This window comes from Larimichthys crocea, chromosome VI (assembly GCF_000972845.2).
Source record: "Larimichthys crocea isolate SSNF chromosome VI, L_crocea_2.0, whole genome shotgun sequence".
In the NCBI taxonomy this organism is placed as follows: domain Eukaryota; kingdom Metazoa; phylum Chordata; class Actinopteri; family Sciaenidae; genus Larimichthys; species Larimichthys crocea.
Genome location: NC_040016.1, coordinates 25,930,059 through 25,948,377, shown reverse-complemented (window position 1 = coordinate 25,948,377; position 18,319 = coordinate 25,930,059). Strand labels below are relative to the sequence as shown.

The 18,319-nt window shown below is 47.1% G+C and overlaps 1 protein-coding gene across 1 annotated transcript in view; it reads left to right on the top strand.

The window, feature by feature from the left end:
• The first annotated feature begins 3,964 nt into the window (after positions 1-3,964).
• Positions 3,965-18,319, top strand: part of grm7 (glutamate metabotropic receptor 7) — an 86,302-nt gene continuing 71,947 nt past the window's right edge. The window contains 1 exon segment of the mRNA XM_027278929.1: positions 3,965-5,152. Within this exon segment, the coding sequence (XP_027134730.1) occupies positions 4,634-5,152 (519 nt within the window). The 5' untranslated portion in view covers positions 3,965-4,633.

Genomic DNA, 18,319 nt, shown 5'->3' with positions numbered 1-18,319 from the left:
ATCACCAGCTTCATGCAGTCAAAGTACACAAGTATTCTCAGTACAGGACTCAGGTATCTGTGACAGCTTCATTAATGTTTCCTCTGCACGTCTTCATCAGCCAACATCGTCTGCACGGCCACGGCTCGTTAACGCTGGAGATGAAATATATAAGAAATAATATACGTTTGATTTACTGAAGTCTGCTGATGGAGCCTACTGTCTACAGCCTGGACACAGTCTCTGAGACGTCCCCGCAGACTGTCTACAACCTGGACGTAGTCACTGTGACGTCCCCGCAGACTGTCTACAACCTGGACACAGTCTCTGAGACGTCCCCGCAGACTGTCTACAACCTGGACGCAGTCTCTGAGACGTCCCCGCAGACTGTCTAAAACCTGGACATAGTCTCTGTGACATCCCCGCAGACTGTCTAAAACCTGGACGTAGTCTCTGTGACATCCCCGCAGACTGTCTACAACCCGGACACAGTCTCTGAGACGTCCCCGCAGACTGTCTAAAACCCGGACATAGTCTCTGAGACGTCCTAGTGGACTGTGCATGGATCTTTTTGCTCCGTCTGTAGACAGTCGTCTTTGTCTTTTCTTTGTCACTCTTCTTGTTTCGCGTCCAAAGTTCAGTTCAACATTTCTGAAGTCTAAATTTATGCATGCGGTGCGTCCTCTGAATCTTTTTAGGCAGCGTCACAGAAATGAACTCTGCAATATTAATGCTGTTCATGGCAGGACTGCAGGGGATTGTGGGTCAGCAGGGACATCAGAGTTTAGTGATATAGACAGGGTGTAATCCATTCTTTGATTTATGCGTGTCTAACGTCTTCAAATCAATTCCAGCAGCCCGAAAGATGCCAACGCAAAGAAGCTAAAATTGGTTCATCCATCCCTGAAGTCGTGCTGCAGAGAAGAGGGCTTCATGAATTAAGCATGAAAACAAGGAGATTCAGAAGGTTACGTAATGAAAGCATCAGTTACTCCAAATGTTAGACAGAGCACTGTGTGTTTGTGTGAGACCATCAAAGAGGGTTGAACTTTACACCTGACCTTTGTACCTGAACAAAGGTTACTCTGAGTGTCCAGAGGGAGTTCATCACCTGAATGTAACTAAACCGACTGCACTCTAACTCCATCTACCATCTCAGCTGAAGCTCCACCCCCTGCCTCTCAGTGTCAGGTCCACTCACCTGAAAACGATCGTTAGGAGTCAATATATAACGAGCAGCACGGAGTATCTCAGGCCTGATTCACCTCGTCCAGCGTGGCTCGCATGTTTTAAAGCTTCATCAACACGTTTATTGATCCACAAAGTCAGACTTGTTTTTCCGTCCTGTGTCACCTGTGGGCTGCTGTGCTCACTGCTGGTTCGGAAGTCGGGTTCAGTGGAACCGCTAATTAGCTGCTGCTAACTGAATCTGCTGTTAGCAGGCAACAGAACCGGGCCCAGCAGCTGGACCGGTCTAGGTTGGAGCACAGCCTCAGAGACCAACAGGGCATTATGTTACGTTACCGAGGTGATTTACAGACTTTATGATGTTGACGTTGGTAAGTAGTGAACTGCTAACTGTCTCTGCCCCGGTCACACCTGTAAACCACTTCACACCTGCCTCATTATATTTCACATCACATTACAGGAAGCAGAATCTGGTGCCTCCATGGGCAAACATCTGGACCGGCTTGGCAGGGTGACCGGTGCAGCAGTGGTGCAGGTAGTCGAATCCCTGAAGGACGCTCTGACGTGTGAATCTGACGGACTCGGCAGTTGTTGGTATCAAATGTACGAGCTGTCATTTCTCTAACGGCTCCTGTAATTACCGGGGCAGCTCCTCTCCGTGAAGCCGTGAGCGTCTGGCAGCAGTGATTGTTCAGGTTCATTATATTCAGTCTGATCGCTGTCTGAGCCGAATCCAATCCCACAATTCAATCGCTCTGTAATGTGTTAACACGTTTTCTTATGGAATCAAACAGACGGTTTGTCTTTGACAGAAATAAACATGAATCATTCATCAAATGTGTTTTGGCTCGGCGAGTGTCCTTGAGTGCCTAACCTAAAAAAAATAAGTGGATGAATGTTTTTGGAACGTTTCCGAGACTCGTCTTTCGTTTCCTCTGAAGGTCGCTCTCCGTGATGTAAGCATCCAGCGGAAAGTGACAGAAGCAGAGAGACAACGTGAAGCGATGGATCGTGAAAGGCCTCGCTCGGACTCGCTGATGTGGACAAACTCTTTCAGAAAAGGGTTCCCTGGTGTCGAGTTTTCAGGGTCAGGACACGCTGCGCCGGTCCTCGACTCCTGAATCCTGGGGCAGCAGGTGTAACGGGGGGAGACTACATCCAGGAGACTACATCCAGGTTTTAGAGAGTCTGCGGGGACGTTACGGAGACTACGTCCAGGTTTTAGACAGTCTGCGGGGACGTCACGGAGACTACGTCCAGGTTTTAGACAGTCTTAATGTCTTTTTAATGAGACTCTGTCATTAATCTAATCAGTGGATCAGAATTGGACCTGGACCGGATTTTGACTCCAGGAGCTAAAAGTGATGTAGACCGTGGCTGCATTCCAATTCTGGAGGGATGTCAAGTCAGATTTTATTCATGGAGCCAAAACAATGAGAAAAGACCTGAGGGGACGTTTACGTCCACAGAGTCTGTCTGTCCTCAGACAGAAAAAGGATGACGACGTGTCGACTGAACAAACTCGAACACATGAACTGATGACAAACGCTTTGAGCTGTGATCACAAGGACGTCCATCACTTCCACACGTCCTCCTCTGTCACTATGACGACTGATGTCTGCTGTGAAATCAGTCAAGATTCGCGATTTCACGTCAGCGTCCTCTTCTCTCTCTTCTACTCTGCCATTATGTCCATAGAGACTGCTGGGCCTGTGAACCTCCTCTGACACACGCCTGGTGCTCTGAGCTCACAGCAGCAGTGTTGGACTGTTCACTGGAGACACGGCACCAACACCGTCACTGCTGCCAGGGGGCTGCTCCACCCGTCACTCTACCATCTCCACACAAACTGAGCTAACAGCAGCTATCAAACTGAGCTAACAGCAGCTAACAGCAGCTAAGAAACTGAGCTAACAGCAGCTAAAAAACTGAGCTAACAGCAGCTATCAAACTGAGCTAACAGCAGCTAACAGCAGCTAAAAAACTGAGCTAACAGCAGCTAACAGCAGCTAACAAACTGAGCTAACAAACTGAGCTAACAGCAGCTAACAGACTGCGCTAACAGCAGCTAACAGACTGAGCTAACAGCAGCTAACAGACTGAGCTAACAACAGCTAACAGACTGAGCTAACAGCAGCTAACAGACTGAGCTAACAGCAGCTAACAGACTGAGCTAACAGCAGCTAACAGACTGAGCTAACATGAGCTAACAGCAGCTAACAGACTGAGCTAACATGAGCTAACAGCAGCTAACAGACTGAGCTAACATGAGCTAACAGCAGCTAACAGACTGAGCTAACATGAGCTAACAGCAGCTAACAGACTGAGCTAACATGAGCTAACAGCAGCTAACAGACTGAGCTAACATGAGCTAACAGCAGCTAACAGACTGAGCTAACATGAGCTAACAGCAGCTAACAGACTGAGCTAACATGAGCTAACAGCAGCTAACAGACTGAGCTAACATGAGCTAACAGCAGCTAACAGACTGAGCTAACATGAGCTAACAGCAGCTAACAGACTGAGCTAACATGAGCTAACAGCAGCTAACAGACTGAGCTAACATGAGCTAACAGCAGCTACAGCTGTCAGCAGTTTACTTCACTGTCCATCATAAACTCTGTAAATCACAGAGCTGAGGCATCAACATGATATTTCAAAATAAAATGCTTGTGTTGTGTTCATGAGCTGCAGTCAGAACCGGATCAGAACCCGGTTCTAGAGTTCTTGGTGACGTGTTTCATTCACTCTCAGTGCTCGTGCTCACTGTGAGAACCTCACTGATGGTCACAGGAACGCGCGTGGGTGGAGTGTGCGCGTGTGGTTGCGTGACTGTGCGTGTGACAGAGAGAGGAGGGGGTCTCCTCCTGCTGTCCGGACACTCCGAACACAGAACCACACTGCTCTGGTTCTTCTTCAGCCCAGGCGCCGTGGAGTGGACCCGGACCCGGACCAGAACCGGAGCCCGGAGCGGGGGGATGAAGAGCGTGTTCGCGGAGTTCGTCCTCACACCTTGGAAACTATTCCCGCCTGATCCGCAGGTGTGAGCTGATCGATGACTCCGGAGCCGAACCTGGGTTCGGTTCTTCACGCATCGGAACACGGATTACCTGGACAGGAGTTAACGGAGCTGGTTTTCGGTGTGTGTGCGCGCGTGTGTGTGTGTGTGTGCGTGTTTGCGGGGATGGATGCTCGGAGAGCAACAAGCGCGCGTGGCTGCACGCAGCGGCGGCGGCTCCTCACACGGACACCGCGCTGCTGAATGCGGGTCTGAGGCGGGTTTCTGTGTCGGTGTGCGGGTTCTAATCAGCTCTCGTTTGGATCTTTGGACGGGAATGAACTGTGGGGTTCGGTGAAGTGTCCTAAATAAAGTGCCCCGCACCTCCGCGGCGGTTCGGCGTGTTTTTTTTTCATTGCGGTGTGCTGTGATTGAACTCTGCGTGGTGGAGGGACGCGGATCACAACCATGGCCACGCACACGCACTCCGAGCATCTCCCGCAACTGAAGGCGGGTTTCACGTTCCGGGTGTTGTGGATGCTTCACGCCTTCCTGGACCTCGCGGGCTCTCAGGAGGTTTACGCGCCGCACTCGATCCGGGTGGAAGGCGACGTGACGCTGGGGGGGCTTTTCCCCGTGCACGCCAGGGGGGTCCCCGGGATGCCGTGCGGGGACATCAAGAAGGAGAACGGCATCCACCGGCTGGAGGCGATGATGTACGCCCTGGATCAGATCAACGGGGACGAGGAGCTGCTGCCCAACGTCACTCTGGGCGCCCGAATCTTGGACACCTGCTCCCGGGACACGTACGCGCTGGAGCAGTCACTGACTTTCGTCCAGGCGCTCATCCAGAAGGACACGTCCGACGTGAGGTGCACCAACGGGGAGCCGCCGCTGTTCGTCAAGCCGGAGAAAGTTGTCGGAGTGATCGGAGCTTCGGCCAGCTCCGTGTCCATCATGGTGGCCAACATCCTGCGACTGTTCCAGGTAGGACGGTCTACCAGCACCACCAGCACCACCCACACCACCAGCACCAGCACCACCCACACCACCAACACCACCAGCACCACCAACACCACCAATACCACCACCAACACCACCCACACCACCCACACCACCAGCACCACCAGCACCACCAGCACCACCAATACCACCAGCACCACCCACACCACCACCAACACCACCCACACCACCAACACCACCAGCACCACCCACACCACCCACACCACCACCCCCCCCACCCCCCCCAACACCACCAACACCACCCACACCAACACCACCAACACCACCCACATCAACACCACCAACAATACCACCACCAACACCACCAACACCACCCACACCAACACCACCAACACCACCAACACCACCCACACCACCACCACCAACAACACCCACACCACCACCAACACCACCAGCACCACCAACACCACCAACACCAGCACCACCAACACCACCCACATCAACACCACCAACAACACCACCACCAACACCACCCACACCAACACCACCAACACCACCCACACCACCACCACCAACACCACCAACAACACCCACACCAACACCACCAGCACCACCAACACCACCAACACCAGCACCACCCACACCACCAACACCACCACCAACACCACCACCAACACCAGCACCACCAACACCACCAACACCACCAATACCACCAACACCACCAACACCACCCACACCACCAACACCACCAACACACCACCAACACCACCAGCACCACCAACACCACCCACACCACCAACACCACCAGCACCAACACCACCAACACCACCAGCACCACCAACACCACCAACACCACCAATACCACCAGCACCACCCACACCACCCACACCACCACCACCAACACCACAGCACACTCCATCCGTCCATATATCCCCGTGCACTGCTGTTGTTTTCATGGTAAACTGTCAGCTGTGTGTTTTCAGCCATAATAATTTTGGTGTCATTTTCTAATATTACGGTAAAGGAAGTTAATACTGTTGATTTTCACATGTAAGGTTTTATTCCATATTTCATAATGTTTGTAGATTCTACAATGAAACAATGACAAAACATGACAGTAAAAATCTGTATGACATAAATATTACAGTGATTCACTATATAAGTCCAATATGACTTCTGTATACATTCTCTTAAAGTTATGTTGTACAATGATGTAGATGAAATGAGACAACAGCAGCTAACAAACAGAGCAGAGATGATGTCACAGTTTCTTTTTTACAGTGTGGGTCAGGTTGGCACAGCAGGCGTGGTGGTGGTGATGGTGATGGTGTGGTGGAGGTGATGGTGTGGTGGTGGTGGAGGTGATGGTGTGGTGGAGGTGATGGTGTGGTGGTGTGGTGGAGGTGGTGGTGTTGGTGGTGTGGTGGTGTGGTGGAGGTGATGGTGTGGTGGTGGTGATGGTGTGGTGTGGTGGAGGTGATGGTGTGGTGTGGTGGAGGTGTGGTGGAGGTGGAGGTGATGGTGTGGTGGAGGTGTGGTGGTGTGGTGGAGGTGTGGTGGAGGTGGAGGTGATGGTGTGGTGGTGTGGTGTGATGGTGTGGTGGAGGTGTGGTGGAGGTGGAGGTGATGGTGTGTTGGTGTGGTGGAGGTGATGGTGTGGTGGTGTGGTGGAGGTGGAGGTGGTGGTGTGATGGAGGTGTGGTGGAGGTACTCCACAATAACCGTGTGTGTGTGTGTTCTTGTTGTACTGTCGTTGTGGGGCCTCTGTTCTCGTGCTGGTGTTAGCAGGACCTTGTATGAAGCGTCTCATGTGGACCGGAGAGGCAGCAGGTGTGTTTACCGGTTTGAGTCCTGATGGATCAGAACCAGGAGCAGTCTGATGGTTTTAGTGTGGACACCACACAGAGGTGTGTTTGACTGAGTTCATGTTTGAAGTGTGTTTTTAGTTTAGTCTGCTTCACACTGTTCACATCATAAAAATAAAAAAACAAGCTGCAACATTAAAATAGACGAACAAAAGCTTGACGAGACTAAAAATTGATGCATTGACGTAGGATGAAGAGAGAGAGTGATGACAAGAGCTCCTCTGGTTCTGCTGTTAAAATCTTGACATAGTTATTTGTTAGTTTTTATAAATTACATTTTTTTTATTCATGCTTATTGGTAAATATCATAAAAAGCTTTAAATGAAACTTTTTCAGTTAATTAACGACGTGTACATTCACTTCACGACACGATTCACTCGGTGAATCAAGGAATCTTTATTATTTGCTGTGCAGCAGCAGGACAAAGACATAAACAAAACAGATAGTACGAACGATTGAACAAAACCCAGTGAAGATACAATAATTACATTCCTACACTTTACATTACATTATTAACAAGGCCGATAGCAGCTGGAACAAAGGAGTGTTTGTGTCTGTTAGTTTTACATTTAGGTGGCAACATAATGCTGCTGTTCAGGGGCTGAGCTGAGTCGACTGACTGTGCTTTCTTTATGTTCTGTTTTTAAAAGTGAGGGACCAGCTCACAAAGCAAAGGACAGACTCAATAAAACATTCTTGTTGACGTACTTTGCGTTAAAAGAACATACGCAACGTTTGGCTCGAAGGTCAGTTTATCATTGGTGATTATATAACCGAGGTATTTGTATTGTTCCACAACGTCCACAGCTCGACCACCTATCATGTTAGAAGAGAGGACATCACCTTTAGTTTCAGCCACATTAATGTTAATAACAGAGAACTTACACCACTCTGTAAAATAATTTAAAATAGCACCATGTTCAGGGTCGTCACTCGTCAGCAGCGACACTATTACAGAGTCGTCTGCAAACTTAATGATGTGACGCACATGTTCCTATATAAGTAAATCAGATAGAGGAGAGGACGCAGACGTGGGAGGATCCAGAGGAGGAAAAAAGGATGTCCGATAAAAAGCCATTCACTCTCTCCAACAGATCAGGCAAGAATCAATGTTAAGATTGCTCTTTAAAATATCGCTGAAACACAGGAAAATGGATGCAGTTAAAAGCTGCAGAGAAGTCAATTGTACAACATTCATTACAAAATAACATCGACCACATAAATCTCTAAATGTGATGTAAACATCATGTACACGTCATCAGTCTGATGTATGAATGGATACAGAGGTGGAAGTGAGAGCAGTTCTAATAAAAGTACTTCAGTCGTAGTAATTTTAGTTCGCAGTATTAATCAACGAGAAACATTCACACCTCCTCCACCTGTTTCTTCTTCTTCACCTCCTGAAGGTGACGACGAGCCAACGTACCTGCTTGTTAAATCAGCTGTCGTGAATGACTAACGAATATTTTTAGTAAGTTTAAAAAAAGTCTGACAGTGTTTTTGTTTTTTTTCTGTTTGAGGTGGAAACATGAAATATTCTGTAGAGACACGCGACGACTTGAAAACTCATGATTTCACATTTATCACGTCTTAATTGGAAAATAGAGTTCCAAGCACATCATTGAAGATGAACTTGTTTTTTTATCTTCCTTATATTTTTTTAGTTAATATTTATTCTGAACCAAGTCAAATTCCTTGATAGTGCAAACCTACTTCTTAAATCTGATTCTGATTCATGCAGCACAAAGTAAAAGAGGAGGGATTAGAGGATTAGAATAAAATTAGATTATAAAATTCAAAAGAAGTTCAGACTTAAAAACTGCAAAAATAAAACAATAAAATGTTCAAATCAAATCAAGTGACTAAACACAAAGATCAGAGCAGATGACGAGGACACTGAATAAGAGCCAGGCTTTCTTTAAAGATGTCTTTCAGAACACTAATAAGAGAATCTTAAAATCAATAATCACTAACAGGTGACCAATGCAAAAACTTTAAATGGGAGTTATTTAATTTATAAAACCGTAAAACTCACAGTGTCTTTAACCACACTACATTAACTCGTTCATACACGTGCTCCGCCTCCTGAGCTGATGATGGTTTCTCTTTTCGAGTCTCTCAGGAAATGATGAAGATGTGATCGGGTTGTAAAGGGGTGGTCCATTTCTGGAAACTCAGAAACTTCATGGAAATTAATGCTAATTAATTAATGCGAACTGTAAATTGTGTGTAATTTAAACAAACTGTATCATATCCAAACATGAATATAAACATTTAGTTTTGTCATAAAACAATTAAAAAACATTTCAACAGATTTATTCGTGAGTAGAACTTTACCAAGTTTAAATTATTTTATTGAACAATATTATGCAGTCCACAAGCTCACATGTGTCTTCAACAGTCTCTGTGTGCTCTGGGCTCTAAAGTGTGGTCCAGGTACAGAAATCACCTGTGCAGGTAGGGGGCGTGGCCTCAACAGCCCTGCAGTAAGCTGTGTGCTACTGTATGTGCATGTCAGTGAGGAATAGAAGATATATTCAAGTGTACCTGCATGGAATCTGTTTTAGTCAAGATAATAAGAGATATAATTTCACTAACTATATTTAAGTTCCCTGTTAAAGGGTCCAACCTTCAATTTTGGTTTATTCCCGTTTATTCCTATAAATTTGCATTAATTCCCATAGAAAGTTTCCCAGAATTTTGCAACCCCTTTCACTGCTGTAAATGTGTGAAGGCTAAAAACTTATATTTTGGTATCAGACTCTGACAGACAGCATTAATTCTTTTAAACTGTGAGTCATAAATAAAGAAAGAAAAATGAAATTCCAGCCTGAAGCTTGTTTGTCGTATCTCATCATAGTTCCACACTAACAGAACAGATTTCTGAAGGTAAATGGGTCAGATGTGGAGGTGGTGGATGAGATGCAAGGCTAATTATTTTCCCCTGTGAGAGAAGAGTCATCTGTTCCACAGCTGCTCTCGCCCCATTACGCCCCTGATGTTCCTAAATGGCCGAGTTGGCACTGGCGTCGCACCACAAACACATTAAGGCTTCGCTCTCTGGACCGCTGCCCCCACCAACAAACCAACCAACCAACCCGCTAACCCCTCCAGTGGATCATGACTCGGGTCACAGCCAGAAAAAGATTTTTACAGTGCAGACAGGGCAGCAAACATCGAAATGAAAACTGATCTCTGAGAAACATTTATCCACTTTTTTTAAAGATTATTTTTTTTGGCCTTTTTAAGCTTCATTTGACAGAGACAGCTGAAGAGAGAGAGACGGGAATGACATGCGGGAGAGAGGTCGGATTCGAACCCTCGGCTTCTACAGCGAGGACTGAGCCTTCACACACGGGGCGGCTGCTCTGCCAGCTGAACGAAACACTGTCACAAAGATCCGTGAATCTTCATCGTGTTTGAAATGGTTCCTTTCACAAAGATCCGTGAATCTTCATCGTGTTTGAAATGGTTCCTTTTGATTGACTTGTTGATTAATGGTTTAATTTATTTCATGTATTAAAGGTCTAGTGTGTCAGCTTTAATGAGCTCTATTTACAATAAGTAGTTAAATAACAAATTATTTGTAATGCTGTAATTATGTGACCTCATCAGCAGCTTATAAATTAGATGTTGTAAAAATAGCGTTTGGTTTGTCCGCTTAGGGCTCCTGTAAGGTTTTTATATCTACAGCAGTGTTGTAGTCCGGATCGGTCTTGGTCTTTGAGACTGTTTAAAGGTCTCAGTCTCAGACAAAGAGGACTCATAAAGAAAGAAAAGAACTTAATGAGGACCCAAAGAGTCTTATCTCAGTCTCTGGTCTTGGTCTTGACTCAGTCTTGCAGTACCTTAATCTGGGTCTTGACTTTGTCTCAACCCCTCAAAGTCCTGGTCTTGTCTCGGTCTTGATACACTCTGGTCCACAGAACCCGTCACAGACAAACTGTCCTCATGTTTGACAGGAGAGGAAGAAGTGAGGGGGTTGCAGCCTCAGAGGTAGTGGGAACCAAATCAATAAATGCAGCAACTTTCTTCTCAGTAAATATTGCTCTATGTTTTATTGTCACATGTTGAAGTCATAACAGTGTATGGAGCCCGTTAGCTCCCGTTAGCTCCCGTTAGCTCCTGTTAGCTCCCATTAGCTCCCGTTAGCTTCCATTAGCTCCTGTTAGCTCCCATTAACTCCCATTAGCTCCCGTTAGCTCCCATTAGCTCCCATTAGCTTCCATTAGCTCCCATAAGCTTCCATTCGCATGAACACACCGTGAACACACCATGAACACACCGTGAACACAGTATGAACACACCGTGAACACACCGTGAACACAGTATGAACACACCGTGAACACACCATGAACACACTATGAACACCGTGAACGCACCGTGAACACACTATGAACACCGTGAATGCACCATGAACACACTATGAACACTATGAACACCGTGAACACACCATGAACACACCATGAATACTATGAACACACCGTGAACACAGTATGAACTCACCGTGAACACACCATGAACACACCATGAACACACTATGAACACACTCTGAACACCGTGAACACACTGTGAACACACTATGAACACACTCTGAACACACTATGAACACCGTGAACACACTATGAACACCGTGAACACACTATGAACACACTATGAACACACCATGAACACTATGAACACTGTGAACACACCGTGAACACACTATGAACACACTATGAACACTATGAACACACCGTGAACACAGTATGAACACACCGTGAACACACCATGAACACACTGTAAACACTGTGAACGCACCGTGAACACACTATGAACACCGTGAACACACTATGAACACACTATGAACACCGTGAACACACTATGAACACACTATGAACACACCATGAACACACTATGAACACACCGTGAACACACTCTGAACACACCGTGAACACACCGTGAACACACCATGAACACACTATGAACACACTATGAACACACCGTGAACACACTATGAACACACCTTGAGTGCAGCAGCTCATGCTCTGACCAACAGAAGCTGTGGCCTTTGTCTGAAAATAATTGGCTGATTAAAGGTGAGGCCACCTGTCGGCTTTCCTGTTTACGACCCGTGAATGAGGCTGACCCCACCTTTGATCAGTCCTGGAAATCATTGTTGAAATGCGGCCTTGAATAGAAAACATGTTGGTATCAGCGTGTATTGATCTCTGAAGTTTTATTTATTATATTTATTACATCTCTGATGAAACATTCAGACTGAAGCTGGAGGTCAGTGAAAGGAAAGTCGTCGTCTCTTCTTCTTTAATTTGTGTTTCCGTCTCTCTCCGTCTGTTCTGACCTTTCTCTCACGTCTTCTGTGAGCGTCTGATAAGACGGAGCTTCACCTTCTCGTCCTGCTTCCTCTCAGATCTCTGATTTCTGCAGCGCCCACGCTCTGAGATAAACTAGCTGCAGGTTTTCATCCCGCTCTCTCAGATACAAACCAGGACTCCACCCTGATGGGACTGATGGGGTTCGACCTCCACAGCCTGGTTTGCACAACAGTGCATTTACATTGTTGTTCCCAAACTACACTGTAAAAAAACGAGTGATGTGATCTAAAATGAACAGAATATACTTGTAAATATTTGTTTAATAACAGTTTTTATTATGTCCATTGTTTTTGTGTTGTACTTGTTCATCATTAAATAACTAATAAAAGATTTTTAAGTAAAGTTACATGTAAAAACTCATAATAATATAAATAATATATAATAAAATGAACAGTAGATTGTTCTAATTATGAAGCTGAGGCTTTACAACAATAATTTCATTGTTTTTACAAGAGTAAATTTTAATGATAGTAAAATACAGTATATACAATATATAATACAATATCCACGACAAGTCCCTCCCTGTCCTACAGGAAACACGTCTTGGTTTTTATTTTGAAAGTCCTTCCTCGTGTCTCTGCTGGCTTTATTTCCTGTCACCTGTTTGCCTGATTAGTCTCACCTGTGCCTCGTGAAGAGTTGAAGCCGAGCAGTCGAGGACATCAGAGGACGCAGCAGATATACTAAATCTGATCCAGTTTGAGTTTCAGTCCTGAAGTTCTGCTCAGTAATCAGTGAGGACAGAGACAGGTGACAGGTGGACTCACATGAACTGGATTTAATGTGGACCTCCGTCATGTGGATGAACCCGCTCAGCGCTGACTGTGAGTAAAGGCTTTGCTGCTTTCTGGGACTTTATTTTTGGAGAACTGTGTGCAGCGCTTTGACTGACCTATATTCAGTGTGAGTGTGAGTCAGTGACCGCACACGCGTGTCGGTTGTAGATGCCTCCACCTCGTGTCTGTCTGTTATTACTTTACATTCAGACTGTTGGCTCCCTGATCTCACATCAGTGTGATGAATGACGTTACAGGATGGATCTAAATGTTTGAGGACAAACTCTGCATATTAAAGACGTCTCTGATGTTTCCACCTGAAGGCAGTCTGTAAATGACACTGTTCATTTCTGCTGTGATGTATGAAGGTGGAGGCGGTGTCCGTCAGCTGACCTCCACCTCTTTTAAACGTCTGATAATCGACCACCAACGTTCGCTCTTAGCTCATCTTCGTCACGTGAAAAAGTTGTTGATGAACATTAATTAAGTGATGTTGCATTGCTGCCTCGCGTCCTGAACTTTGGTGACTTTCAGCTCGTTTATCTGTTTTGGTTGACTCTCTAGCGCTCTCAGATAAAGCCTGCCGACCTGCTGACACCGTCAGAGACAGAGATTTATCTGAGCAGGTGGTGGAGACCAAAAACAGAGCTGATTGGTCAGGATTAAAGAGGACGTTAGAGGACAGTACAAATATATGGAATGCTGCGATATATCTGCAGTGAGATGATAGTGTGTCTGATGGCTGATTTATCACTCTGACTCCAACAAAACACCATTTTCTGTCAGGATGCTGCTGGAATCAGGTCGTATCCTCCCCGCTGGTTTTCCGTCGTTCTATATGATATTTAAGAACTGTGAGCGTGCAGAGGAAACACCAGCATTAAAGAAAAACAGCTTTTTGTCTTCTGCTTTACTCTCCTCGTTCTCGGCCCTCCATCCTCCCCCGCCACCTTCCAAAGCTGCAGCTCTCACATTCGATTAATCCAGGACCCAGGAGGGCCCGGCTCCACTCGGCTGCTTCCCCTCCTTGTTTTGGGCCGTCTTTGTGTTGCTTCTCAGCCTGTCACAGCTGCTCGGGAAGCCTCTTTCTTTCTCCTTGCTGTCTTTGCTAAGTATAAAAGAATAGCTGTGGTAGTCTTAGTCAGCCCTCTGAGACGCACACAGGCACATCTATTACCGGCAGAAAAGCCTCCTGTGGGTCCGGACTCCATTCAGACTCAGTCCAGTGTCAGCTGGTGCTGTTTTAGATTAAAGAAGCCTCGCTGATGCAGGTTTGGTCTGTTTGGTGTTTTTCATCCTTTGGTAAATTTAGCAAATGAATCGTCACAGGACAGACTGAAGCTCGAGACGTGTTTTTATGATGCTGGTGATGACTTGATGGTTACTGGTTTCCAACCGTTTGGGTTGCCAAAGCGTCACAAGGGCGTCATTGTTTCATCATCTACAGTTCATAGAATGATAAAAGATTCAGGGAATAACAAGAAATCGCTGTGCACAAGGAACAAGGCTGAAAACCGATATCACAAAATGCAGTGACCAAGATAAATGTCATGTTTTAGTGGACATCATTTACTTTGCATCAGTATTAGTTGCAATAACTGATAGCAAGCACGTTACCACCAATGATGATAAAGGATGGACAGCGTGTGCGTGACGTCACTCAGACTGTTCTGAAGCCAGATAGTCAGTCACAGCGTCCACGCTCTTAACCCTGCATAACTTGAAGCCTTAATATAATGTGAACAGGTGAGTTGTATATAAATTCACCCTCAGTACAGTTGTCATGAACGGGGAAATTAGCTACAGAGACCAAAACTGTTTTTTGTACCAGGCTGTAAACATGTTTATTTCTGCTGTTGGACATTTGGACATGGGGACTTATGGAGACTGACTCAGTTTTGGCACTTCCTGTGTGGTGAGTTATCTGTCATTAAATATTCACAGACATAATCTGCTGGGATTCATCCAAACTTCCTGCAGTTATTGTCTCACCTGACCTTCAGGTGTTTTCTACAGGTGGGACATGCAGTTCACGTACAGAGAATCAGTTTGGAGACGTTTCATGTTATTCTGCAGCAGTGCAGGTGATGGATGAACTCAGGCTGTTCATTTGTTGCTCAGCTCATCCCATGACCTCGGGCAGTCACAGGTCTCCAAAGCGCTCGATCTCCTGCTGCCGTGTAAATATAGAGTTTTCATCTGAACGCAAATTGACGCCTCGAGGGGGCGCCGTGATCCGGCACAGTCGTTTCTCTTTGTGTACTCAGACGGGTGGTCACGTAAAAACCACATGCAGGTCTGCACATGGGGCACGTTTCAGGACCACGATCCTGAGTGCAACACCAAACCATCAGACAACAGACGGAAGTTTGCATGCTGAAGAAACGGCAGTGTGGGTTTGGTGGCTCAGACCATCACGCAGCGCCACCATCAGGTCAGCTGGACTCTGTGTTTCATGCTAACATGGTAAACACAGCGTGTTAGCATGTCGTTAGCGTGTTTCCATCAACATGTTCTGATCCATTTCCAAACTTCACCGTCTTCCCGACAAGTTAGCGTGACATGTTTGCAGCCAAACAGTCCCACAGAAGAATATTTGATCTGGACAGGAACTCAGTGTTTCTGTCCAGGTGTGTTCTGTGAACCACGTGAAGCGATTCCCCAACACGTATGAACTCCTCCTCTCTGTCCTTTGCTTCTATTTGCAGCAGTGCTTCTTCCTCCTCCCACTCTCAATCTGCCCGTTACTTCGCCTTCGCCGTCGCTCTCAGCACTTCCAAACGCTGCATGCACTCTGCAGCCTGCATACAAATCCAACATGTTTACTCCGTCCTCCTCCTCCGTCACCGGAGAAACAAAGAAATGCGATCGCAGCGAGCAGGAAGCTCGGAGGAGGCGTGAGCGTCTAACAGGTGGTAACAGAGACAAACTCACATGATGTGACGAGGTAAACACGACTAAGCAGCCATGTAATTATGGTGGGCGCATGTTGAAGCGTGATGCAGCAGAAGAGACAATAAACACACAGAGTGTGGAATTAACCTCAACAACACCATGTTATTATAATTTTTATAATCCAGGTTTACTTTGGAGGCTTTTACACATAAACGATATCGGAAGCCGTCGGCCTGACAGGCCATGAAACATCTGTAATGTGAGCACATGAATTCTAACTTTAATATGGATCATGTGTTTTCAAATATCTCTGGGTCTTGTTCACAAGTGATGGAGCGTGAGATGGGCTGGTGGGTTGATGCGGCACCGGCAGTACTGCAGACGTTGTACTGGACTGTTGTGGTTCAGATTCTGATTTTCTGGTTCATCTACGCTCCAACTCTCACACAATCTTTAGGTAGTGAGCGAAAGAAGGAGGTCGTGGATACAAAGTTCCTCTGTTGGGTGTCTGGGCTCAGCCTTAGAGAGTGAGGAGCTCAGAGCAGAGCTGCTGATTCTTCATGGTGGTTCAACATCTGACCCGGACCTGGGCAACTTCCTTTGGAGGCGTTTTTTGGAATGTCCAACTGGGAGGAGACCCCGGGGCAGACCCAAAACCTGCTGAAGGGACGATAAAGCCCCTCTGGCCTGGGAACACCTCGGGATCCTCCAGGGGGGGCTGGCCTGGTGCCACCGTGACCTGGGGCAGCAGTAGGTTAGACTGTAGGAACCGGAGGGTGGCTGGTTCAAGTCCAGCATGGAACAAAGTATGGAGGTGGACTGGTAGCTGGAAGGGTGCCAGTTCACCTCCTGGGCACTGAGGTGCCCTTGAGCAAGGTGCCGAACCCAAGAGGGCCCGATTTGGCGATGCCCTGGGCCCAAGACTGAAAAAATACCAATAAAAGTTACATAGAAATGCACTGTTCTATGTGACTTTTGCATGTCCGTGTCCGTCCTGTATCCGTCTCTGTGTCTGTCCTGTGTCCGTCCTGTAGCCGTCTTGTAGCTGTCTCTGTGTCCATCCTGTAGCCGTCCTGTATCCGTCTCTGTATCCGTCCTGTAGCCGTCTCTGTATCCGTCCTGTAGCCGTCCTGTAGCCGTCTCTGTATCTGTCCTGTATCCGTCCTGTGTCCGTCCTGTATCCGTCCTGTATCCGTCCTGTATCCGTCCTGTAGCCGTCTCTGTATCTGTCTCTGTAGCCGTCTCTGTAGCCGTCCTGTGTCCGTCCTGTAGCCGTCTTGTAGCTGTCTCTGTGTCCGTCCTGTAGCCGTCTTGTAGCTGTCTCTGTGTCCGTCCTGTAGCCGTCTCTGTGTCCGTCCTGTAGCCGTCTTGTAGCTGTCTCTGTGTCCATCCTGTAGCCGTCCTGTATCCGTCTCTGTGTCCGTCCTGTATCCGTCCTGTAGCCGTCCTGTAGCCGTCTCTGTATCCGTCCTGTAGCCGTCCTGTATCCGTCCTGTATCCGTCCTGTGTCCGTCCTGTGTCCGTCCTGTAGCCGTCCTGTATCCGTCCTGTGTCCGTCCTGTGTCTGTCCTGTGTCCGTCCTGTATCCGTCCTGTGTCCGTCCTGTGTCCGTCCTGTATCCGTCCTGTATCCGTCCTGTAGCCATCCTGTAGCCGTCTCTGTGTCCGTCCTGTGTCCGTCCTGTGTCCGTCCTGTGTCCGTCCTGTAGCCATCCTGTAGCCGTCCTGTGTCCGTCCTGTATCCGTCCTGTATCCGTCCTGTGTCCGTCCTGTATCCGTCCTGTAGCCGTCTCTGTATCCGTCCTGTATCCGTCCTGTGTCCGTCCTGTATCCGTGCTGCTGGCATGGCTGACGGGCTCTCTGGTCCAGGACAGCGGCTCTCCGACTGTCAGAGCTGCTCAGGCTGCTTCACTGATTCGCTGTAGCTCTTTGGCCCAGGGTGCAGCGCTGCTCTGCTCTGACCTCTTTATGCACGTCCACCAAAGAAAGCATGTGAAGTCTTCCAAGCTGCACTGTCGTAGTTCTGTTTGGTGAATGCTAATGAATCCAGATGATTTCAGGATCAAACAGCTCCTCAGACTGCCAAGGAGTGAATAATATTCAGAATGCAAACATTTCCTCTGCAGCCGTGCAGCAATAATTCAGCATGGTGGCACGACTGCAGCGTCTGAATCTGCATGAGACGAAGAACAAAGCAGGAGAGGGAAGCTTTTGTTTTTTCAGTCCCAGCAGATATGTAGAACAATCATTTGGGACAGAACCCGGCTACACGGTCTAATTA